This window comes from Topomyia yanbarensis, chromosome 1 (assembly GCF_030247195.1).
Source record: "Topomyia yanbarensis strain Yona2022 chromosome 1, ASM3024719v1, whole genome shotgun sequence".
NCBI classification, from domain to species: domain Eukaryota; kingdom Metazoa; phylum Arthropoda; class Insecta; order Diptera; family Culicidae; genus Topomyia; species Topomyia yanbarensis.
The window spans coordinates 3,791,546-3,817,062 of record NC_080670.1 but is presented as its reverse complement, the minus strand read 5'-3'; the positions used below and the strand labels follow the sequence as shown (position 1 = coordinate 3,817,062).

Below are 25,517 nucleotides of genomic sequence, written 5' to 3'. Positions count from 1 at the left end.
TCAAGATAGAATAAATCATAAATCAGTTCAAGTCGTATAGTCGGACCGTAAACATTGTTTCTAAATTTATGGATATGGACGAGTCAGTGAGTTAGTCTCGAACAGAAAAAATCACATGGCGGAAACTGTGAATGAGATTTATAAAAAAAAACATCTCCGCAAATAAAAGCATTTTGTACGGGAAAAAATTGAACTCAAATATAACACACCTGATTAATGGTCACAATCCTGTTTTCGTATCCTAAAAAGGTAATTGTTCCAGAATTCATGGCACTTTTCTCACGAATTTCGGAACAATTTTTTTCCTGTAGTTGGTAAATTGATTGCCTTGTACATAAATCACCTGGGCTCTGTTCCGAGCTTCTGCATGTATGGTTAGACTATTTTCAAGATTGATAAAAGTGGCGAATATCCCTAAGGCTAAAACCTCAGTAATCGGATAAAAAATCTTTCGATATCGACAAAAACGCGTTTCCATAGATCAACCCTGGTTGAAAAGAAACACCTGATTGTCACGGTAACCCGGTCATCTTTTCGCCAAGTTCACTGACTGTCTGAGCACGCACAAAAGTGCGTGTCTCTATTAGGCCTATTCAATATTACGCGTTAACTAGGCCTGGGGTGATAAATTTCAGCTCAAGACCGGAAACATCAGGTTCTACAGCCTTTCAAAATATTCCACAGAACACTTTCGAACCCTGTGGACGATATCATAGCAAATGCTTCACTGTATGCGCTTTCATGAAGCTATTTGGATTCGATCATCGGCCGGGGGACAACTCCTGAATACTAAAATGTCGTTTTATCAACCAGAGGTGTGCGAGAGCTGAATGAAAATGACCTCTCGTAAATATTATACAAGCTATTCCTACGTCAAAACTAATCTAATCATTATCGGTTTTCTCTTTCTCTTTCTTCATGTTCGTTTTGAAGAAGCAGATTCGTTTTTTAAATTGACTTCTTCAGTTCGTTTCCAGGCTGGATTCTTGCGGATGGGGCTAGGCAAAGTTTCGCCATTTCTTTCTTTCTCCTCCAATCTTGCCGGCGACCGTTGGAAATCCAAAATAAGCCTGTTTTTTACGTGTTTTGTACGAAGCTGCTTCGCAAAGAAACCTCAAAAACGAAGACCTTCTTTTGGGGCTTGGTTGGGGCTGATCGGGGGCCTGAGATCGGTTAAATATTCCAACCACTTAGAATTTTGTGATGGAAAAGATGCGCTGTTTTGGCGCGACTGCAGCAGCGTCCATTTGGAACAGTACACTGAAGTCTTTTTTTATGCGGTTTTTTTTTATGCGGATTTTTTTATGCGACTTTTTTTATGCGGATTTTCAAAGTTATGCGGTTTTTTTTTATGCGGATTTTCAAAGTTATGCGGTTTTTTTTATGCGGATTTTCAAAGTTATGCGGTTTTTTTAATGCGGATTTTCAAAGTTATGCGGTTTTTTGTGCGAATTTTCAAAGTTATGTGATTCTTTTTATGCAGCTTCCTTTTAATTTCTAGGGCATCACCTGAAGCGACTTTTATCGAAAGATAGATCCTCGTGAATGCACATGCTTAAACAAAAGACATAAAATATTCATATTTTTATTTTAGGTTATAAATTACTAGTCTTTGGGTTAAGGATATGAGAAGTATTCTTGATGCAGTGAAAATAAAAACAGAAAATGACTGAATACCTTTTTACCTTTCTCATAATAAAACTTATGCAATCGGTCGGAATTAACACTTTTTAACCGAGGCCCGCAGAGCCGAATCTCTTATACCATTCGACTCAGTTCGGCGAGATCGGAAAAAAAGTCTCTGAGCGTGTATCTTTTTTTTACTTGGTGATAAAGCTTTTACGCCGACCCGGCACACGTTCAGTAGTTAGACCATACGACCGATTTCGTCCATCATGTGCCAGAGTGAGGGACTCTGAACAGAGAAGATAACTCTCTATTCCTCTAAACTCCACCAAGAAGTCCGACATTTGCCTGATCCCCCGGATTCCATTTGAAATGACTACTTTGGGGGGAGGCGTGTTAATGCACTTCACTTGATTGCAGGTCTAGCTGGTCGTGCTAGATTTCCCTTGTCTCGTAACCGCCAAATCAGTCCTGCACGGCATGATATTCTACATGCCTTCCTCTCTACGTTGACCAGTTGGATGCCGTGGTCGATCTGGCGATTCCGGTTGGAGGGTGGCTTCCGGTTCACTGGTGCCCCAACGACCAGGGTCTGTCGCGTTCGGTGCTACTCGGCGTAGCTCCCGACGGTGGAGCTAGCCTACCTCGGCGGAGAGTTCCGCGACGAAAGAATGTCTCCTGCAACCGTTGACGGACACGTTATTCTTCCTTAGATGCAGTCCGGCAGAATGCCGAGGTTAGTCCAGCGATTCCCGGTGGAGGATTGCGTCCGGTTCACTGGCGCCCCGATGATTCAAGCCGGCGATTCGCTACGGACTACTCGGAATAGTCCCCGACGGTGGATCTTTCCTACTCCGACGAAAAGATCCCCGGCAGTGGAAGATCTTCCGAAACCGATACGAACTGCGATTCGGGGTGGAGTGACTTCCAGTTGTCAGGCGCCCCGACGAGCATCTGCCGGCGCTACTTCCCGATCTATTCGAATTAGTCCCCGGCGGGGGCCTAGTCTACTCCGACGGAGAAATTTCCCGACGTTGAAATTTCTCTCGAAATCGTTATCTCGATGCTGGTCGGTTAGGTGCCGAGGTCAGTCTTGCGATTCCAAGAAGTCAAGGTTCCGACAGCATAAGTCATTAAGTGACTTTACGCTTGTCTGGACATGCCGCAGACTCAGGTGATTCGCATTTAATGCCAAAAGATCCTGACTCCTGCGTTGCAGAAGAAAAAGAGCTAAGTAGCCGGAAAACTCTAAGCTTGCTCATATGACCCTACTCCGCGCTTTTTTCTAAACTTTTTTACTTCAAATCCTTGCTTTTCCTTGAGTACTATGGCTCTTAATATTGAAAAATATTTCACACCTTATGTGTTTTTTTTATGCGGATTTTCAAAGTTATGCGGTTTTATTTTATGCGGATTTTCAAAGTTACGCGGTTTTTTTTTATGCGGATTCTCAAAGTTATGCGGTTTTTTTTATGCGGATTTTTTTTATGCGGTACGTATCCCCCGCATAAAAAAAAACTTCAGTGTATTGGTTCGGAAATCTTTTGGAACTAACACACGCAGTTACCAAGTGAGCTGCCGTGATTTAAAGGGCCGAGTATTATATGAGTTGCATTTTTCGCGTTTGCATCCACACAAACGCAGCACATCTAAGCCATTTGGGCACTTGCTGCATGGTCACGGTAGTAATCTGAAACGAGGAAAGGGTGAGAAAGAGATAGAGCGCTAAAGTATTTGAACGGGAATCACTACCACATGTGGTCAAAGGAGCAGCTACCAACGACAGTCAAAAGCTGATGCAGAAGGAATGATATCTAAGCATAAGCACAAACAGAGTAATGATAAAGGCAGGGTATCCGGTCGTCGGTTCGCGAGAGTGTGGAAACATAAAAAATCGACAAAAAGAGAAGTCTCATGCCATTTTTAAATGCCATTCACACACTGATCGCGAACATTCTCTCCATGGGCACTCCCGTAGGACTGAAAGGGATAGAAGAGAACCTTCGCGATACGAAGAAATGTTTGTATGGTCAAAATCTGGATGCAGGAAAGTGGAAGAAAGAAAAACCAAACCTACGGTTTGAGCTGGGGGCAACAGAACAACTCTCCCGGTATCTGCGCTCCCTATCTGTCCGGGGTGGGATGTGAAACGGGGAGGTGAAAGTAACAGGACTGTAACGGTCGTTTTAGGTTTTGAGTGGGAGGAATGTTCAGATTGCTTTCTTATTCAAAAATCAAATGTTTTATTTTACTTATTTACAGAGTATCTCTTTATTTATGTAAAATGATCATCCTGATTTTAACATTTCATCGTGAAGGTGCAAAACCAATGTTAAATCTGTTGTTCGAGTCTCGAATCACGTTTGTGCTCGTCAGTCGAACTACACCTAGCCAGATTAAACATTTGGTACACATTTTAGTGTCCAAAAAATAATTAGAAATTGAGTTTGTGGTCGTGATATCGCCTGTCCATATACGTTGGGTTTTAAGAGTCTTTCGAGGATTTAAGAATTTCCACAAATTTTAATTTCGTAACTCTACAACCATCTGACAGCAATATAATAATCTACTTTGAATCTTTATTTCTTCCATCGCCCTGCTTATCTTCCTCAATCTCCATTTTTGAAATGTTCACACTACTCACGATAGATTCTTTCACGCAGCTCAGCCTTATCACAAGTACTTGAAGCATTCGATGAGCTTCAGTTGCAGTTTTATTCGAATTGAAGTAGAAACAGAAATTACACCAAAAGGACAAGATCGACACGTTAACAGTTGTCCAAGCTCACTTTATGACCATTTTAATTTACGTTTATAATTTACGATAATATTATGACAGTAATTTTGAAGCACCACAGAAATATTGTTATGTGGTTATGTTATGTTATTTTGTTAAAATTCAAAAATTTACATGAAAGTATCATAAACATTTCCGAGACCCAATTAAATTTCATAGAAATGCTATATTAAAAATAGAAAATATACCGCAAAAACAATTTTAAAAAATTCCACCAACACGCTATGGTTCCAAAATCTTATTTAGGAAGACAATATCGTTTGCGCCCAAATCGTTAGTTATTCATAAAAAGTGTTTTTGGCAAATTTTCTTTGTTCTTTTTTGATGATTTTTTATATTAGTTGAATTAGGGAGGTAATTATGGTTACGGTGTTCAAAGTATCAACCTTTTACATATGTAAAATTAAGCTATGGAATATTTTAATGTTTCAATATTTGAATGTTTCAATATTTAAGGTAGGGTGTTCTCCAAAAATTCGTTTCCGTATATTATCTTTTTATGTGTTAATTTCTCGGGAATACTTTGTTCTAGAGAATTTTAGAGCTCTTCAAACAAAAGAGATGGAAACTTGGTTGTTTCGGCTAAAATATGCGTTAAAATTTCGCTGAAACAACCAAGTTTCCATCTCTTTTGTTTGGATAGTTATTATTTTATTACTTTTATTTTTATTTTTATTATTTAATTAATTATATTCATTTATTTTATTCTTTTATTTTATTCATCGTTTTTAATCAATTCATTTTATTCATTTCATTCGTCTTGGTCATTTCATCGAAATTGTTAGAACAATTTAATTTATAACTTTTTTAATATTGTCTAATTTTTCATTCAATGAGCTGAAATGATTTGATTTATATATTTTATTATTTTGATTTTGTATTATTCATTCTACTCATTTTATAAATTTAACATTTTTTAAATTTTTTTGCATTATTTTTTTTTTGTTCGTTCTGTTGATTTACTACAATTTATTCAATTTATACATGGTTTTATTCGTGTAGGGCTCAAAAAAATGTGTTCATCTCACCTCTAGTTGGGTGCCTTCTACGAACAAAGAAATGATCCAACAGTGATATGTTTAAGAAATGTCTCATCTCTCTCTTAGGTTGATTAAGTCGGTTTTTAATTAATCATATAAATTTAAATAAATCGTAACAAAATTTTACTACACCATGTTTCGATATGTATGCATGTAAATCGTTCGAATATGAATACTCTTTTCGCAGAATTATTTGTCTCCTACGTCCAAACACAAAGTACCTGCGTCAAATATGATCTCAACAATCCATCTGTTTGTGATCAGATGATCCCAGGAGTGCGTGGGAAAGTCGACCATTTCTCAACATATAACTGTTCGCAGTCTTGGTGTGTCTCGCATAGCTCATCCGTTTCGAGATACTGCTGTACCACTAACGGTAACAGACACAGAACAGTTTTTGCAGAATACGGACCCCGGAATCCTTCACACCGGACACCGGAGCAGTTTGTCATTGTAGCTCTCAAATTACCGCTGAGTGCTTGTTGACAAACAAATACATTCCGTTACCGCTGTGCCCCATTATTGGCGAGCAGCGCAAGAAATGTCCTGTCAAATAAGGAAAGAGCAGGTTCCATGTATGGTCCAGCGGAATCCGGTCAGACGGAGGATCGATCATGTGTAGCTGTTTTTCTTTTACTCGATGGCATGAGAAGGGCATATATTTACTTTGTACAACTTGTTCAAACAGAAATTAAGGCTAACCTAGCAATCGGGACTCTCGGAGGGAACGTTTGCTCTAGTGGAGTACTGGTTTCTCGAGAAAATGTCCAGCTTTGCTACTCATTCGAAGTTGTTTTTGCATTTTCTTTTGTTTTTTCTATCCGTTCCAATGTTTTAAACCATAATTCGGCCAAAAATCATTGGCGGCATCCGCTTTGTCCTGGCATTTCCTTGTTGTGATACGGGATTAAGGATTTTATTTTTACATTTCGCTTTTAAGTTGTTCCACCCGCTACGGGTCGAAAGGAAGCAACTTCCGAGCGGAACGAAATTTCCCAATTAGGCTGAATGACTTGTGCAAATATTTTTGTTCCTCCCCGAACCGACAGTTCAAAAAGGCAGTCAGTCAGTCACAATTAGGTGTTGAGATTTTATAAGTGGTTCAAGGCTTTGATTATTGAGCTCTAGATTTTGTTTTGTTAGTGCCCCGGTGAGAAGTTGATTGATATTTCACCGGAGCCACTGTTATTCAGAGAAAATAAGTCGGTAATTTACTCGTCAATAGTTGAACAAATGAATCTTCCCCGTGGATAGCAATGTTTAAATGTTTTTTAAATCCAAAACTCAAATAAACGCTGCAATAGAAAAAAAACTATTAACTGTAATTTTCATGTTCAGTGGATCCGAATCCTTATGAAAAGGATAGTGAGATTTGAAGCAAAATTTATTATAGCGCCAAGCATTGTTTAGATGCAGATAGGATAGGCCACAAAATATTTTCACATTTTGTAGGCGGTTTTGTGCATCTCGCATTATGTTAATATTACAGTGAATCTATGGACTTTGAACGAAATGATCGAGTTTACTGTTAATCTTACTTGTTTTCCGATTGGTTTCCTTAGTACGGTCCTCCACCGATGTTACTTTGCTCTTAAAAACCATAATTAGGAGGACGGTAAAGAACCTCGAAAGTTTTATTCCAAGAACACCAATCGGATCTTTCGAGATCTAATCAGCTAACATGCAGCATCAGTTAATCCTATTTATCCTGTAGAGAAAGAAAGAATATAATGATTGTCTTGAAATTCTAACCCTTTTCAAGTTTTGTATTTTTTCTGTTTCGTTTTTTTGTGTGCAAACCCCGAACAATTGCCCAACAATTCCCCAGTATTTAAAATCCCCTTAACTGAAGCTTTTTTCTTGTTTTCCTTTTTCAGGTGAGTAACAGATTCCAGCCAAACGTGATCGATTGGTCATAAGCGGGACTAGAGATAGCAACTCGAAAGCGGCGCTTCGGAGTACAAGAATCTTATTTAAAATATACAAAGAGGTCTTTTGTACATCTGATGAGTTGGAACAATGGAATGCAAATCGTTTACTGGTAATCCACGTATCCAGAGCCTGTCCATCCTCATATGTTGAAATTTGCTATTATGTTGTGAAAGCTGGATACAATCCTTTTTTAAAGTACGAAGAACATCAAGGTTGGATAGTTTTTCAAAAACTTTTTAGATTTTTTTAAAATCGTTTAGTATGAAAATCGGTATACAAAATAGTACTGACACTTGCCAATCTGAGCATCTATCTTATACATGACATCATTTCTTCCCATTCTGTCTCCTTCCAGAATGGCGATCAGAAATTTTTTGTAGTTGTTTCGGAGCAAGAACTATCAAATAAACCCCTTTTTTTGCTGCGCACACGTTCCCAGAATACATCCCGCTAAACTGCAACTTAACGTCAGCCATCAACAAACCTTCCTCACAAGAGCTAAGAACATCCCGCTGGCCTCAATGGACAACAAATTTGTGTCCATGCACACAACGCGGGAGGTTTTGTTCTCGCTTTGTGGTCAGTACTTTTGTCCTATTGTTGGTCAAACAAAGCTACACCTCTTTCAGCCGTTGTAATATTTCCCCCCGTTTTAGCACAGAAACGGTTCGATTTCGCCCGAAACCTTTAGCCTGCAGAATCTGCCCATTCGATAGGTAATCCCTCTGTATGCTGTATGCCGGCTAGTTTTCAGTGGAAATAGATTGATGTTTTGCGATGAGCTGACTGACTGACCGATCGTAAATCTGACATGAAGTTTAGGGAAAAGGTTCGAATATGCCCGAATCGCACGCACAGGTCTAATCCGCTTATTGTGCAAAGTGACGAGGGCACAGGTTTGAAGACATTCCCTAGCGCAGTTCCGATACCTGCCAAGCAGTATCGAGCGTACAGGGGGAGATTTAAACTTTAAAAAACACCCACCAACTCAAAGGCACAGAAAAAAATACCTTTTGCCATAGTTATCTTCTTTTTGTCAAGTTTTACCATCAAAACCCATCCTGGTCCAATTTCCTTTATATTCCCAACAATTTGCCCGTTTTCGAACAAAAAACTCGTTTTTATAGTAGGCGGCACTTGCCTTTAGGATATTCTATTCAATGAGGCAGATCAATTATTATCGTTCCCGGTGAAGTCCGCCAGCATTTGACCCTGAAGGTTACAGAGAGCTAGAGATCAATAACGATGTAATAATTCCATAAATCAAACCCCCTCTGCTAGAGCGATTTTCAAACGAAAGGTTACCAGCTCAGTAGGAGCTTCAGAAACTTGGAAGATTCTCCGATTCAAATTCCCATGACCGCTTCCGCTTGTTTGGTCACTTTTTTCGCTACATACAAAATCTTCTTCAAACAACATCCCAATCTCGGGAAAAAAAGGTGTGAATTATGATGGGGATTTTTGTCGTCAGCTACATTCTTGTTCGGGTTTTCGGACGTGTGAAAATCAGCTGGAAGGATTGCGGATTAAGGAATTTTGTTAGGTGATCGTTTCCGGGTTCGTTCGAATAGTTCAATTTGTAGCATGGGAAAATGGATGTTTTCTCAAGGGTAGATTTTTGTTCCTGTTACTGTTACATTTTTCAGGGAATTCTTTCAGGTGATCTAAGCTGTTCCTTAATGAAATATCATGTTAAATTCTAGGAGACGTACGCGGATAATAAGACCGCGAAGTGGTGTATTCTCAGCCAATCTTAGCTATATGATAATATACTCTAGAAAAAAAATATGGTCATATATTCCCGATATCGTAGACGGAGCCGTTTATGAAAATCGTGAGCAAGCAAACCACTCGTATTCATGAAACTATTTGTGTTTCTACTAAACTAGTTAACGTCAAAAAATGTGTGACTGTACACTCGACTGTTTTGTTGGGTTCATGACTATCAATGTTTTTGCTGTCGTACAAAGATCCTCCTCATATTTCTTTACATCTTCCTTCAACTAAAAATCGACATGCGTAGTTTTATAAGTATTTTTCGAGTAATTTGTGTCTTACAGTTGTAGGAATAATGGTGCAGCCTCGGTGTTACTTAAAAAAGCCCTAGACCTCAATGCATTCTGTGCGATTAATATTAAAAGGAAAAATAGGGAAATGAGTGAAAGAGAAGCTTGATAAATATTACACAGAATTTATTTAAGTCGATTTGGTTTGTAATGTATGAAGAACAGAAAAAGCTTTATATTTGAGTGAAGTTGATCACAAAGTGCCACACTGACGAAATAGCATGGTCATTGACTTCATATTTTGTGCTATATGACCGAGTCTTAGTGAGATGGAATATTTTCTGCAGATGAAAATGGAGTTCAGGCTTACGGAAGTCGCTTTTATCCAGTTCCTTTACCTAAATTATTCAGTACTGATATCATTGAACACGTTAATCCCTGCGGAAAGTTTCGTTTTGCACTGAAGCACTTGATTGACAGTTACAGCGTTAAGAAGTTACACAACAGTAGAATTTTAAAAAATTCGAATTTTAATCTATTGGTGTAAAATGGGCTTTAGGATGTTAAAAATGATATCTCAAAAAATAGAAGACGAAAACAATATATAAATGTTAAAAAATTTAGTTCTGCCGCAAGGCTTCTTATGTTTACCCCCAAAAAATCCCTGTTAAAAATTCGGCTTCTTGGCCGAATTCCGTCGGCATAATATATATAAGACCTTCTGTCCATTCGGCCTAATGTCCATTCGGCTTAGCGTCCATTCGGAGTAATGTTCAATCGGCCTAATGACCGGACTCCGATGGATTAAATGTTTACTTTGCAAAGAATCCTGAACATGTTTCGAGAATACGACTTACCAAGAATCATTTAAGATAAAAAGTTTTTCTCATAAAATTTTTTCGCCGATTGAATTTTAAAAAAAACCAAAATAAAACAAGTTAATTAAGAAAACCCGAATTGATTTTCATGATTTAACCTATAGATTCACTAAGGCGTTAACATAAACAGCATTTCCTGACAACACTCAACCAATCAAGATCAACAGAAACACTCGCGCTGTCCGGTTGAAATGCATCGTCTGATACTAGCCCGACAATGTCAACACAAATCGCCACCCAAGCGCCTCTGTTTACAAACACCGGCTGGCGCTCCAAAGGGCGACCGGAAATGTAATATCCCTCACCAGACTAATAACATAAATTCTACAAACCTTTGCGTGAACTTATCGGCGCTTTCTTCGCCGGGCCGTTATCAGCTGGTGAGCATTTATGACTTTCGCCGTTATGAATGAAATTAGATGTCCTCCTTGCTCCTTCTGTTCCGTGCTATACCTACATTGCTTACATATTAGCATATGATGCAATCGGTGAAACTAACTCGAAGTATAAAAACGGCGCGAGCTGGCGAGAGATTGCATGTCACTGCCAACGGATTCGATGAACTTTTGAACCCGTGTCGTAGCACACGGGTGTCCGCTTTCTCGGAAACGAACCCGATAGCTCATTTGCACTTCAATGAGTCAGATGCACAATTGAATGGAGAGTGACCGAGTATTTTGGAATTTGACGTTTCGACGCAGATCTAAACAGTCACTTCGGCAGAGAGGATTCTATTATTTTTGCTCTTAGGTCAGTATACAGTTTTCAACTGGTTCTTCCAAAAATCCGAGAATATTAAGCTGCACCCATCATGCATACTAAAGATAAAACTTTATACTCCCATAACTTGCATAAAGTTATGTTTGGGTGCGGTTGTTTAACAATCAAAATTTTTCCCATCGTTTCCTTTTTTACGATTCGCAGCGGATGCCTCATTGTGATTTTATTATAAAACTTGGCGGTGCGATTTCAAAGTCAATCAATTTTTCAAAGTTCTCTTTAGTTCTTGTGTTCAGCCAACATCGAATCTTGAATGGTTAGCTTCTCGCAGAGATCGCCTTGACATTGAAAACATCCATTCCTTTTGAACGAGAATAAAAAGCACTTATCTGGAACGGGTGAGGAAAAAGCAGCCAGCGGTGCTAGACAAGCTTTGCATATTTAACTAGTTCTTTCGTCTGTGATGTTGTTCACGTTCGTTCTCACTGGTTCCTGCCAATGGGCAGAAATCGAAGTCCAGTCAATCGTACTTGGTTCAACTATTTCTTCTGTCGGTTTTGTATTATTTATCTATTATAATTCTAGAATTCAGCAGCCTGGTATTGGTTGTCGGTGGTCTCCTGCTCTTGAGAGAGGTGGCAATGATATGACTTGCTCTTTTACTTTACCGATTCTACGGGATATTCTAACATTTACTAGTTGCGTTCGGAGCGGAAATTCCAGTCCAAATTTGGCAGATGTATGTGCTTCGATTGTTCAGGTTCGAAGGCCGTTTTGGGAGCAAATCGACTTGAAAGATCTATTTACATATATATGGGCTTTATTGATCTTCCCATCGGTGTGGGGAATTGTTGGAATTAGAGATCTGCTTTTGTAGTTGTTTATGGGTCGGGATTAGGTATTGGAATAAACAGCGGTAGTGGGATTATATAAATATTACGCCAAGTTAATGGATTTCTTTTTCGACGAATGCAGTCACAACTATACTAACTTCGTTGGGAAGAATCCACATTTAGCATTTCAAGAATGTTGAGGCAAACAATGTTAAATCAGCAGCTCTCGAGCGGCTCCCTCGAACCATAGATCTTTCTTTTGCACTTAAACGTTGTATATACTATTGCTGAATCTGCTCCCAGCATATTGTGCAAAATAACAATCTTCCCTTCATAATTTATATCATTAAACAACCCAGTCTCACCTTGGTATGTGGATCACTCGCATTTTGCCTTCCCTTTTCCATGTCTCAATCAGCAAATAGAAGCATCAGACAAATATGTTAAACCATCGAATTACAGTAAAATAACGACTGACTGGCATCCATCAGCTCCCGAACGGATATCGGTAATTTTCCATTCGTTTAAATATTTTCAAACACCTTTATTATCTTGCTCGACTTGGTATTATTTCTCTGAAAATATGAATTAAAATTGTCCTCGTACTACAATATCCTCGCGTAACGTTTTCAGCCTCCGAACACCAAGAGGAGTCCGTTTTAATTAACCACGATTTGTGTCTGTCGTTAGGCACGGATCTCCTCCGACTCCAATCTTCATTGCGCTACTCCGGTCGAAGAACTTGTCGGCAACGACAGCGAAGATATTAATCTTCATTCTTAATACCCCTGTTTGAACCGGTCTCGATCACAGGGCTGTGGTATAGCTGTCGCAGGACGAACAAAAAAACCATAACACAATCGCTATAATAAAAATAAAAACCCGTACACAGCAGAAATGGATGCTGTGTATCCTCGGCCTCTGCGTTCCGAGCGACATGGATGGCTCCAGCCGCGGACCAACTCGATTTCTCGGTATGCGTTGCAACCTCCCGTTCACTCGATCTCTTCGTGCACTCCCGATCGTCTGGGATCGTCCGAGTTTATGCTTCAACGGTCGTTTCCATCGTGTTCTGATCGTTATGCAACCTCGGGAGGCTATGTTTATGTTGGCGAGCTTACACTGATTGGATTTGAGACCGGTTTTGGATGCATCCGATGAAAATAGATTGACAACAAATTCTTCCTTTGGGAGCTTTTGAAAATTGTTTCACGAGTTGGTAAAGAAATGATCCTGCTATTAGTTAGTATTATGTGCTTCTATCTGTAAAATACGAAGCGGGACAGCCTGGTATGATCCGTCGTCCACTTTTCTAAGCAACTTATACCAACATTCGAACCCCACAAGCAGGCAATCTTCGAAGCACGTACACACCCAAGTTCTTCTTTCTTTCCACCAACAAAAAAACATTCCCTGGAATTTAGCCGTTACGACCGGTGAGGATGACTGGGGCCCTCCTGGAGCGCCATTACGCTTTCCTTTTGCCCCTTGGTTCGTATTCAAATCAGAACCTTTGTGAAAAGGCGAAGCAATTCCCGAAAAAATGTAATCTATTAAAAATAATTGCGCGCTCTAGCCTTTTAAAAAGTGAGAAGAGTAAGTACCCGCTCTTTCTTTATCTCTCTAGTTCGCCTAGCTACTAACAATAAGCAGAAATGCCCATAAAAAAGATGATAAACACTTCGGATGCCTCACCTCAACTCGCCGGTGCCTATACGCGTACCACTGACCGCCGGCAAGCAGGTCCGAAAATTGTGAATAATAATCACTCGGCGAGCAGCGAAGAATCAACGGCTGTCGCAATCGCTAAAAACATAAGGCTCATCGTTTCTACAAGGCGCGGGTGTCGGTCACATATTACGCTGATAAATGTTAAAATTCAGGGGGTCTATTCCACCGAACCCAATGGACTTTGGCCCATTGAACAGACCTTACATACATGAGAAATACGCATTGCTAGGGCTGAGCTGTTCTGTGTCAGTGTTAGTTTCATAATTTTATTAATTTTGTTTATTTTGTTCACCTTATTACTTTCATTGTTTTTATTTCTTTTAAAATTTTATTCAATGGATTAATTGTATTGCTTAACAATATAATCTTTTTATATTAATCATTTTATTTAAGCAACATTGATTAATCAAAAATTAATTAATTTTTCATTAACAGAATTATAACTTTGCTATTTGTCTCAATTCATGGCAATTCAACTACGATATTCGTATAAAGTATTTTTTTTAATTTATTTATATCATGTCTTACTGGTTGTAAACTAGAACAAAATTGCATACAACTCTTCAGTCCTCATTTTAAGTGTTTGATTACCAAGCGCGGTATAGCAGAACTTATGACATATGTACTTTCAAAAGAGTCTGAGCAAGTTCGAAAATTAAAAATACTTATGAAAATAGAAATTGAACCATGAATGTTGTTTTCAGTGTGCCAAAATTCAAGCGAATTTCGTTAGAATGAATAGATCACAGTTCAGTTTTTTGTATAAACTCATGTAGTTAAACATTCTGCATTAATTCAAGTGTCAATGCTAAATTTATATTAACCTTTACAGCACCAACTTATAATTTTTCTGAAAATTTTATTTTAATTTTGCTCTCATTTCGTCAATTTTTGACCGATTTGGATGGAACCGGGTTTAAAAGATCTGGAGTTCAGTCCAATTTTTGTGTATCTAGTAGCATTCAAGTCCATAAAAGGGTTTCAAGATAGCGTCAATCATCAATTTTCGGCACCTGTTTCACAATGACACATTATTTCTGGCAGTAGTCGCCATCTTGGTTTTCAAAATGGCGTCAATCATCAATTTCCGGCTTTGGCTGATCATCCCCTTTCAAATGACATCCATATTGGTGATAGTTTTCACTGTTTTGTGGCAACCGGAAACCACCATCTTGGTTTTCCAAATGGCGTCAAGTTGTCTTCATTTGAATCCATCCGGAATCGGTACCGGAATGGCCATAAATTGAAGGAGCTGTAAGGACCGTATAATTGAAAGAACTATTTCGTATAAATTTATGAACCCGTTTTCCGATAGCCAAGATTAGTCCAATTCAGCTCTATTGTGAAGGATTAATGGTAAATAGTCATATGTAGCGCATTTCAAAACAAAACTTAAATTTATGAGATGTTTCTTCAAAACTCGTCCGTCATCCCACTGAGATGCTGAATATATCCAACGGGAATTCGGATTAATTTCGGAACCAGTCCATTATGACAGGGATTGCAGAATTTTCTTTCGACTAAACTTTCTGAAAAAATTAATAGTAATTTTTTGATATTACTGCAATTATTTTGGTTATCATTCGTATAACACATATACAATATGCAAATCTGTAGTGTTTTTGAGCGCGCCTTCCGTTCTGTAACGAATGAATGAATGAATGAAGAGTTTTTTTTGTCGATTAGCTGTTCCTCCTCTTTGCGGAGAAGAAGAGAAGCTCCCCGAAGATAAGATCCACTCATAATCGAGTCCGGTTTGGGCTGCCGTCACTGCGGTGTGTTTCGATAATATGTATGTAGATTTTTTTTGTGGTTTTGTATCGATCACCGGAGCGTTATTTTCCTACATGTTGCTGCTCCATTTGCGAGGAGTGGTGGGAAATATTCTTGAATATTGTGTGCTTTTAACTATTTGCCAAACCGTCTGATATGGCGGATGTGGTGATATCCTGCTGGGGTTGTGCTTCGTACTCGAACCGGTGTTTCGCCACAGAGACCGAGAAATCGAAATGGGTAGGCAATATTCGTGATGTTACTTTCTCGCATAATACACCCCCACAAACATTAAAAACATGGCAATAGGATTCACTGAACAACAGTTTTATCAATCGGTTATCCCTGCATCACTGCACGTAAACCGACAACACTATACAACAAATTGTTGATACGCTTTGGTTGGACTGTTTTGCTAAAAGTTTCGTTACATGGGAACCAATCGCCAGATCCTTCACCAAGACTGACCACCGACGAAGCTGGTTCTCCAAGCTCTTCAAGAAAAAAAAACCATTTCCTTCTTAAGCGAATGGGAAAGATATTTGCTGATTGAAACATCAATTATCACTTGTCTATGAAGTGGAAAAAACCGAGACAAACAAGCATAGATCTTCATTTTTTTTTGCGAAAGACGCATTATTCGAAATAAAAGACTTGTCTTCACTTTCACCTTAAAGTTGCCGTTTCAATTCTTATGGCAATGAAACCACCACCATACAAAGCCCAGCGCAAACAAGGAAGCATTTCCACTACCACGTCATGATTGAGATGTCCTTTTGCTTCCTTCCTCGTTCCGTGCCGGTTATTGTTAGAGCGAAGTAACGTAGGCGAACACAAACGAAAAAGGACACACCGCCGCCGTTTGCCGATCTGCTGCCGGAGGCTACAAGTGCAGAAGCAAGTAAAGCATTTCATGCATAATTTCCCGCTACAGTATTTTATGGGTGTTCCACCGGTTCATGGTCCGGTGATCGGGAAGGTCCTTTCTCAGGATCGTGTTTCCGTTGTTTTTGTGCTAGAGGAAAATTTATTAAATGCGATGTATTGCTGGCTAGACCTACCTGGAAGCTGCTTGTCTGGAGAAGATCCGATGCAATTTGATCGTTACTGGAGATAATCCACTTATTGACGGATTGGTCGACTGGGACTGGATTTTTTGGCCTGGTTTTTGTGAGAACATTATGGGGATTGGTAGTTTGCCAAAATATTGGAATCAAAAAATCAGGATCATATAACCATCGTTTAATTTTTATTCGTTTTTATGTTTTGACTTCAATGCTACCTCGATTTATGGTACATATCTTGCTTTTTATATAACCTTTTGTACCATTCTTAGTTGTCCAAGTTTGAAAAAAATCTATTTGTTTAAAACTTTTCAATATTTTTTTCATGAAATAAGTTTAGGATTTGATACTCTTGGTCCAGAGGCTGCGAAAAAGGCGCACATTTCACGTCTTCAGTATTTTTTGTACCTATCTTGTTTATTACAGTACGACTGATAGAATAATTTTTTTTTCAAAAGTGAAAATTCAACATCAAAAAGTCTGCCCACTATTTTCAAATAAAAAATTCGTGTCGAATATTTTTGACCGCGGAACCGAAAAAATACTTGGGAAAAAATTTGGTGGTAAATTTTGCGTGGATGCCTTATATACAGGATAGGTAGAACAGATGCGACTTGCAGCAGACAGGACATCCGAGACAGAGAGAAAATCTAAACGGACAGGAAAGATCGGACATAGATGATGAGCAAGACAGGCAGAACGATCAAGACAAGGCACTGGTCTTTCCATTATAAAAACAGTTGTGTGACCACATTAATAAGTAGAATTCCGTAAAAGTGTTAACATTTTATAGATATCATTCGACTCAGCTCAATTTATTGACAATCGTTGACGATACATCAATGATCTGATGACCTCGAAGGAGCTTTCCTCGTGTCAAGCTATAGATTATGTGAATACTGAAAATTTCTTCAATAAGATGTCAGTTGCAGAGTCCTCAGTATTTTCCTTCATATGCATTTTCAGCATAATTTTTAGCCTCTTTACAATTTGTCGATACGATAAATTTTGATACCTAGTACATTTAACACGCGAATTCAAATTCCGCATATAAACCATATGAATTCTTCCTTTTTTTGGGATAATACATATGATCCTCGCTCCTACCAAAATACCCTCAATTGGTCACACACTATTATCATTATCATCATCACCATCAACGCCGTCGAGTCCAATCGCTAAAGATACGCCAATTGCTTTTAAACAATTTGTAAAGTGATCAATTAATTCACAATTTTCGTTCCGAGACTGGCAGCACTATGACTATAGCGGTGGAAAATTAATTCGATTTATTATAGAAATCAGATGTTGGGCGGGAACAATCGCCCATCAACACACAGTGAGCGTACTTCGCGTTGCCGCCAAGCAGCCCCGCCAGAATCTAATCATCCACAAAACACGATAATTTTTCGGCTCTTCTCATAGCTAGTTTCTTTTTCGGTCAATTTTGCTCGGATTTGCCACGATTTTCGCCAATGGGTGTGGTAGAGAAGATCGTGTTTTTTTTTTAATTTGCGCGGTAAATGGTCTTTTGAAGATGTAAGCTTTAGAGCTTTCAGATATTTTGCGTAATCATGAAAGGAATTTACAATGTAGAGTCAGGGTTTAGAGATCAAAAAAATCTTATAGAGGCTTTTGTTAGAACATAATGCTCCATAATTTATAGTAAGAGATTATAAAAACATGTTGTACTGTAATTACTGCAGATTAGAAGGAACAACCGGTGACTTTGCAATGTCTGCTTTGAATTACAAAATTTCGCAACTGTTTAGTGCCCTCACGCCCACACACAAACGAGCATCGGTACCCAGTAAGAAAATCAATCTATAACATCGCCAATCACCAGCTTGAAAACTTGGAGGCACGCACCGTTTAAATTGACATGCCAAATTCGTTTTCGTAATCCCCAGAGAAGACCAACAATTCAATCGTTATAATTAAAGGGTACATACATTGGACAAACCCGCTGATGGTTCCTTTGCTCAAAGGCAGCGTGAGAACATTCCGTACGTCTGCTTATCTCATCCGCAAATCAGGTGTTCTCAGGGATTCGCATGAACTGAGAATGGGCTTTAAAAGTTTTTTTTTTGTTTTCAGCATCATCCTGATAAGAGGGTATCCTTAGAAACTGAAAGTGGTGATTAAAGAACAAAACCGAGACCTTCCTTATTTTTGGGTAATCCTATTCTGATTAGGCAACCGTCAGCTGGCGTTTCGGACACTGTTGCTATGCGTGGCCCGTGCAACTCCAGGCCGCGCGCAGTAATTTATTCAAATCACCGCACACCGAGTAATGATCTGACGCGCCAGTGATCCTTCCACCCGGATAGTGAACAATTGAACGGACGAACAACAGAAACAAGTAACTTCTTTCAGCGTTGGTTCTACCAGACTCGAGTACTTCCAGACTTTCAGTGCTGGTGCTTGTCAGGTGATGCCGCACGGCGAAGAAGAGCTAATGAGTGCCTCTCGCGGAGGAAATTTTATGCACAACAGCTCTTTTTGTTCGACAGATGCCGAGGAATGTTCGCGTGTGTGTATATGCGTCTGCCCATTCACGGGACAGCTTCCATTCATTCACACCCATTACTCGTTGATCGTTACGGCTGATCGGTGGGCACAAGAAGCTCCAAGATCGACTAAACCTAAGAGGATTCACGGATGAGGTGGTCAGACGTAAGATGTTACTTTTGTTGGCAGGAAACCATTGAAGTTAAATTGTAATTGAATAACAATGTTTTGTAAAGAAATTTCTGATGGCAGCGATTCTGTTCTGTTGGGTCTGCGATTTGTTCGTTTCTTGCGCTGGTTGGTATGGTTTGTTGTGAATTTTATTATTGTGTACATATTATAGCTACTAATAATAAGTACTGCAATTAAGAATGCCACATAAACATGTTCATTGTTTATTTGAAAACTGGATTTTTAGATAAGATCGAAAATATCTTTTGAAACAATGTTTTTTCTGTGCTTTTCGAAGATTAACAAAATTATTCTTTTTTTTTAAATGGATCAACTAATGAAGCTGCTGCTGTATATAGATTCAAAACGATTGACAGAGTTATTTCGACCACCCTTGTTTGACAGACAAGGAACAATAGAATAGAATAGACAATAGAATAAAATCCATACAGTCATGGTGATGTTTTTGATGTTCGGCTTGGAAGGAAATCCGAAGATAAATTCCAGATTTGGGAATCGAATACTGCAATATCCGGAAACTAAGGGTTTCACCCATGATCGCTTCAAATATGATGCTCTTTGATGTGCTGTGTACCACGAATATCGGAATATAATGATACTTATCTATGTGTATAGATTCAATTTCTTTTAGTACGTACCACATGCCAGAAAATCCTACAATTATCATCATTGTTTCACTGTATGGTGATCTGATCCGAATAGTTCTTATTATTTCAAAAATTTAACCCTGTCAGCCATTTTACCGTTAAAGTCACATTTTCAACTGTGATATAACTAATTAGACAAAAGGTTAGCAATTTCTAGAACACTGATCAGGCAGCTAGTTTTTCGGCTCTATCCAAAAACGGCGTTGCAAAAACAATCAAACCAAGTATTGTCTCTTTTTTTCTTGGAAAATTTCTTTCGAAATATGCGAATTCAAAAAAACTAAATATGTTAGTTCAAGCAAATCCCACAGTCCGAACGGAAGGCGTTTTTATGATCCCTGCTGCTGTTACATCCATATAACATTGTCATAATAGCTGAGGTTTTCCGAAAGGACGCACCCCCTTCACTTGAGTACATAGTTCTGTTTGTTGCGTCGCATTTAAGACTAATCCGGTTACGGAAGGACAGGAAAAAAGTCTAGTTAGGAAACGGGTCGTTGGACTAGCAGGTACTTCTAACGGATTTCTCTGACGTCGGGTCGCATCGCACACCTTTTACGACTGGGCGTTAACCGAGCTAATGTTTTAACGAAGCAGCAGTAAAATGAGGAAATCAAACAACACGAACGGATTTTTCGTTTGGTGCTAACGTTTTTTTTGGGGTGTCCTGTGAGTCACCGGAATTGAATGTACAAACATCCTTGACAGATTTTGGTTTAGTATCCATGGGATTTGATTTTAACTTTTCGCGTAAATAAGGCGAATACATTAGAAGAACCTTGTATAAGAAATCACATTCCACGAAGTCCATAAAATTAGTTTAAAGAGTATTAAAAGTGCAAGGGTAAGTGTTCAGCTGACCTTTTCATTCAAATGGAATTAAAGGGATTTCAGAAAGCCAGGTCAGGATACTTTGGAATACGTATATATTGCAGGAGACCGCTATAAAAATGTCTGTGTTCTCCGGTCAGTAACCTCTTGTACCAAGATACCAATATTGTATGCTTTGTGGGTTTGCTGTTCAAGTAATAACTTTTAATTGCAATTTATAGGACAATTATTGCTATAGATCGTCAAAGTTGAGCCCTGAGATTATTTCAGTTGGAGTTGGTTGTTGATTACATACACCCAAACTTATTGGTTCACCGGTGTTCGGGGATCAATCAGATATACTTTTTATACGCACAAAAATATTGGAATGGTTTTTTGTAATCCGTACTAACTTTTTTAGTGTTATATGGGACGAAATAATCGGAGTCTAGGAAGAGAAATGTTGAGAAGTTTCGTAATTCTATCACAACGCGCGGAATTCATCCAATTTTGGCAGCTTGGAGTCCATATAGCGTATGTCATAACAACATATAAATCACATTCACCGTTATAGCAGACCACCATAAGCAAACAATATCATACCAAACAATAACGCCAAATTAATGGACGAATTTTCATGGTGGTGCAAAAACACAGATCACGTGCAACAAATAAGATGATTCCTCAGCTATCTTATGGTGTCTAGGGAAGCCATTCAAAACTTCATCCACCAAATCCTATAGATTAGTCATAATTGTTTTCTCAGTACCTATTTATTGTATATTTGTAAATTTTCCTTCGGCTCAGTTAAGCTATCGCGGTGAACCATTTGAAACGATACATTACCTATATGTAGTGAAAAGGCAACTAGAAATTCGGCCAGCAATATGTAGGTGCGGTCCGTTTTCAATTTTTCTTTTTATGATCACTGTCATAAAAAGTCATTCAAAAGGGTTGCTTTGAAATGAATTACCTTTTCTAGCGTAACAGAAGAGTAATTAATGGCCTGACAAGTTATCACTGGACAAAGCAGTGGCATGAAAATAAAGACCTCTTGTTGTTGGCTATTAAGGGAAACTTTGACATATTAATTATATACATTATGATAATTATTCTGATTATACTTATATATGTCCAATAATTGAAATTATATTGATAGTTATATAATCCCATATTATAATTAGATAACCAGTACACAATTCCGTGGGTCGGAAGGGCTAGCATCCTTACAATTGCAAGACTAGATGATGGAATGGATTGCCAACCCGAACCACCTGAAGAAATACTCCCATTACCTCCTGAAGATATGAAAAGAGTGAGACGTGGCTTTCTAACAAACAGGCCATCACGCGAGTTTAAACTGGTATTGCGAAATTCTTTATTATGTAATTGGATGTTCGTTTGAAGGAGTATCTTTGTTCCAGCAGAATGCTTGTGAATGCCTCTGTTTACGGGTCCGCCCAGCCCTATTTTGGTTCCTCATTAACAGCAATAATATGAAAGTTACCTGATAAACAAATTCAGTCTACTGTAAGTTTACCCACATCCACTGGTAATCCCTTGAACTGATGATGGCTTTTTACTAGATATACACAGATGGAGCATTGGATACAAAATGTGCAGCTAAATTCGAGCTTTATTAATCCTTTCATGCCCAACTTTTTTCTAGTGCATGAAGGATTTCAAAACTACTTTTCTACTTTGAAACCGGTGGGATCAAGAAACACGAAAAGCCATTTTTCATAAAGACAGGTGTTTCCCTCGCAGTGCTAGAAGCTGCTCAATTTTTACCTTCCAATGGTAAATACAATTCTCCTAGAATATTTACAATAGTCCACTTGCGTGGAAAACATAGCCGAAGGCACTCTAAATTGGTATGCTTTATCACTTTCAAATAATATTGCAACTTAACGAAGATATATGAAAAAAAAACATTTTTCGTCGTCAACGTAAACTGTCCACTGGCAGCACTGCTCAATTGGAATCCAATCACACTAATTGCAATAACTTCAGTTCTAGAGCTAATCCTTGTAACTGTTAGTACTCAAATGAAAGGCAATAGTCACATATATTAGCCTTACTGGTTTTTGTGCGCAAATCTTGCCTCAATCAAAAGTTGTAGCTCTTTAAAAACGTTGTTGTCTACAAACAACATGGGCATGAATGGGTTAAAAATAATTTGCTCCGATAAAGTACCTTAACGATTTGCGACGCGAATTTTTTCTTTGATAATGATGTTATTTTAGCTTTATATAGGTTTTTTGGGTCGCTAATTCTGATTCTGACGTCGAAGGTGTAAAATTCAAAATGGTGGATCCAATATGGCGACTGTTCTTGGCTAAATTTCATGTTTTTTATTGGCCTAAAACGTCTTACAAGGGGATTCTCGGGGTCGCTGATTCTGGTTCTAATGTCGAAAATGTAAAATTCAAAATGGTGGATCCAATATGGCGATTGTGCTTGGCTAAATTTCATATCTTTTATATTGGCCTAAAACGTCTTATAATGGGGTTTTTGGGGTCACTAATTATGGTTCTAATGTCGAAAATGTAAAATTCAAAATGGCGAATCCAATATGGCGGCTGCGCTTGGCTAAATATCATGTTTTTATGCTGGCCTAAAACGTCGTACAAGGGGGTTCTCGGGGTCGCTTATTCTGATTCTAACGTCTGAAATGTAAAATTGAAGATGGCGGATCCAATATGGCGAGTGTGCTTGGCCAAATTTCATGTTTTTTATATTGGCCTAAAACGTCTTACAAGGGGATTTTTGGGGTCGCTGGTTCTGGTTCTAACGTCGAAAATATAAAATTCGAAATGGCGGATCCAATATGGCGACTGCACTTGGCAAAATTTCATGTTTTTTATGTTGGCCTAAAACGTATTACAAGGATTGTCGCTAATTGTGATTCTGACGTCGAAAAAGTAAAATTGAAAATGGCGGATCCAATATGGCGGCTGTGCTTGACTAAATTTCATGTTTTTTTATATTGGCCTAAAACGTCTTACAATGGAGTTCTCGGGGTCGTTGACTCTGATTCTAACGTCAAAAATGTAAAATTCAAAATGGCGCTTCCAATATGGCGATTGTACTTGGCCAAATTTCATGTTTTTTTTTTATATCGGCCTAAAACGTCTTACAAGGGGGTTCTCGGGGTCGCTGATTCTGGTTCTAACGTCGAATATGTAAAATTCAAAATGGCGGATCCAATATGGCGACTGCATTTGGCAAAATTTCATGTTTTTTATATTGGCCTAAAACATCTTACAAGGGGGTTCTCGGGGTCGCTGATTCTGATTATATCGTCGAAAATGTAAAATTCAAAATGGTGGATCAAATATGGCGACCGTGCGACCCAAAAAACCCCGCGAATCGAGTTTTTACTTACCGTCACAAAAAAAATGGTTGCCATCATGTAGGCGCCATTTTGAATTTTCGAATTCTGACATCAGAATCGTAATCAGCATCCCCAAAAACTCTTGTAAATCGAATTTTATGCTAGTTGAGAAGTTGATCCCTGTCTCAGATTCTTTTATAGACCAACATAATAATATACTCCATTTTTGTACATTTTGATAATTTTTTTCAAAAAAACTGACCTACGTAAAATTCTGCGAAAAATCTATTATTTAGTTCAATGTTTGAGATACAAGCAAAGATTTTTTTTTTAGATTTCTAGGATTTTTAGTTCAGACTGTAAAAAAACGAGATTTTCGAGTTAAAATTGTTTATAACAACTACTATATACTTAAATTAACAAATTCACATATTTTTTTTGTGCTAGTTGTATTCCAACAACCCCCTAAGTGTTGATTAAAAGAAAGAATTCGTATTTATATGTCAACGCTAACTAGGAATTCAATAAAAACATAGGAGAAGTAGGTGGGACGCATAAGTCCCACTTCGTCACAAAGGGTTAAGGAGAAATATAGCATAGTGTTTTGATTATGTTTAACATATTGCAAATAGAAGACCTTATAAAAAGCGCGTAGTTTATTCGAATTTACAAAAGTTTGTTCCACGGACCAGACCCAATATTGGTCGAACATTATGCTACAATCTTATCATGCAACAAAAAATATTCCAAGAAAAACAGTTAACGGTCACACAGTCATCTGAATTGTGAAACTCGCAAGTGCAACAGTGGGAAATGATGTCATCCCGAAACGATGAATGGCAACTGTTCGCGACGAACAAACATGTGCAATTAACCCGATTCTCAACGCTCTTCAATCTGCACCAAAAATTTAGTGCTGTATGCACACACAAAAAAAGCAATATTATATCCAGCCCATATCGCACGATAGGCCAACCAGCAGCAAAATATTGGCAGTGTAGAGAAAGAAACATAAAACTAAAAACGGAGCATATTCCCGTGCGAGCTGTGACATATGGCATGAATGAGCCCTTATGATTTGCGCGCTCGGCACTTTCCGTTATATCAGAAAATACAGTGGGGAAAAAATGCGCGCGCGCACGCTCGAACGCGAGTAAGTCCCCGGTCGGTGCTGAGGGAAATTGTTTTCATTTGCAGTCACTCTCACGTTACAAAGTCTGCTGCTCGGAGCCCAGCGCGAGGGGATATGTTTTCCGTTAGAAACAGAAGGAGGTGTGAGAGTGTGTGGGTTATCACAATATTTGCATGGCCCACCAGCATGGAAACTTGAAGCTGATGGTGAATACATTGTATTTAGCGAGGGAAGACAACAGACAATGGGAGCTTAGTTAGCTGTTGACAGATGCCAGATAATATGCTTGATTCAACATCAAACCCAACATAAGCGAACTTATGTTCCATGCCTATACGCCCACAATATTCGGCGTCATATCAGCGCACGGTCTGAGTTCTCCGAGGACCCGCTATCGCGATTGGACGTACAACTAAGAGAACATATTACAGGCCAAGGCGAAAAAAGTTCGTTATAACCTACTTTCATTGGGTGGCGTGCTTCTCCAC

The 25,517-nt window shown here is 38.6% G+C and overlaps 2 protein-coding genes across 2 annotated transcripts in view; one reads left to right on the top strand and one right to left on the bottom strand.

Annotated features, from left to right (window-relative positions):
- Window positions 1–7,157, bottom strand: part of LOC131676648 (lateral signaling target protein 2 homolog) — a 30,886-nt gene extending 23,729 nt beyond the window's left edge. The window contains exon 1 of the mRNA XM_058955863.1: window positions 7,002–7,157. Within this exon, the coding sequence (XP_058811846.1) occupies window positions 7,002–7,065 (64 nt within the window). The 5' untranslated portion in view covers window positions 7,066–7,157. The remainder of the gene's footprint in view (window positions 1–7,001) is intronic.
- LOC131676646 (M-phase inducer phosphatase-like) overlaps window positions 1–25,517 on the top strand; it is a 183,961-nt gene that overhangs the window by 126,405 nt on the left and 32,039 nt on the right. The gene's annotated exons all lie outside the window — the stretch shown is intronic.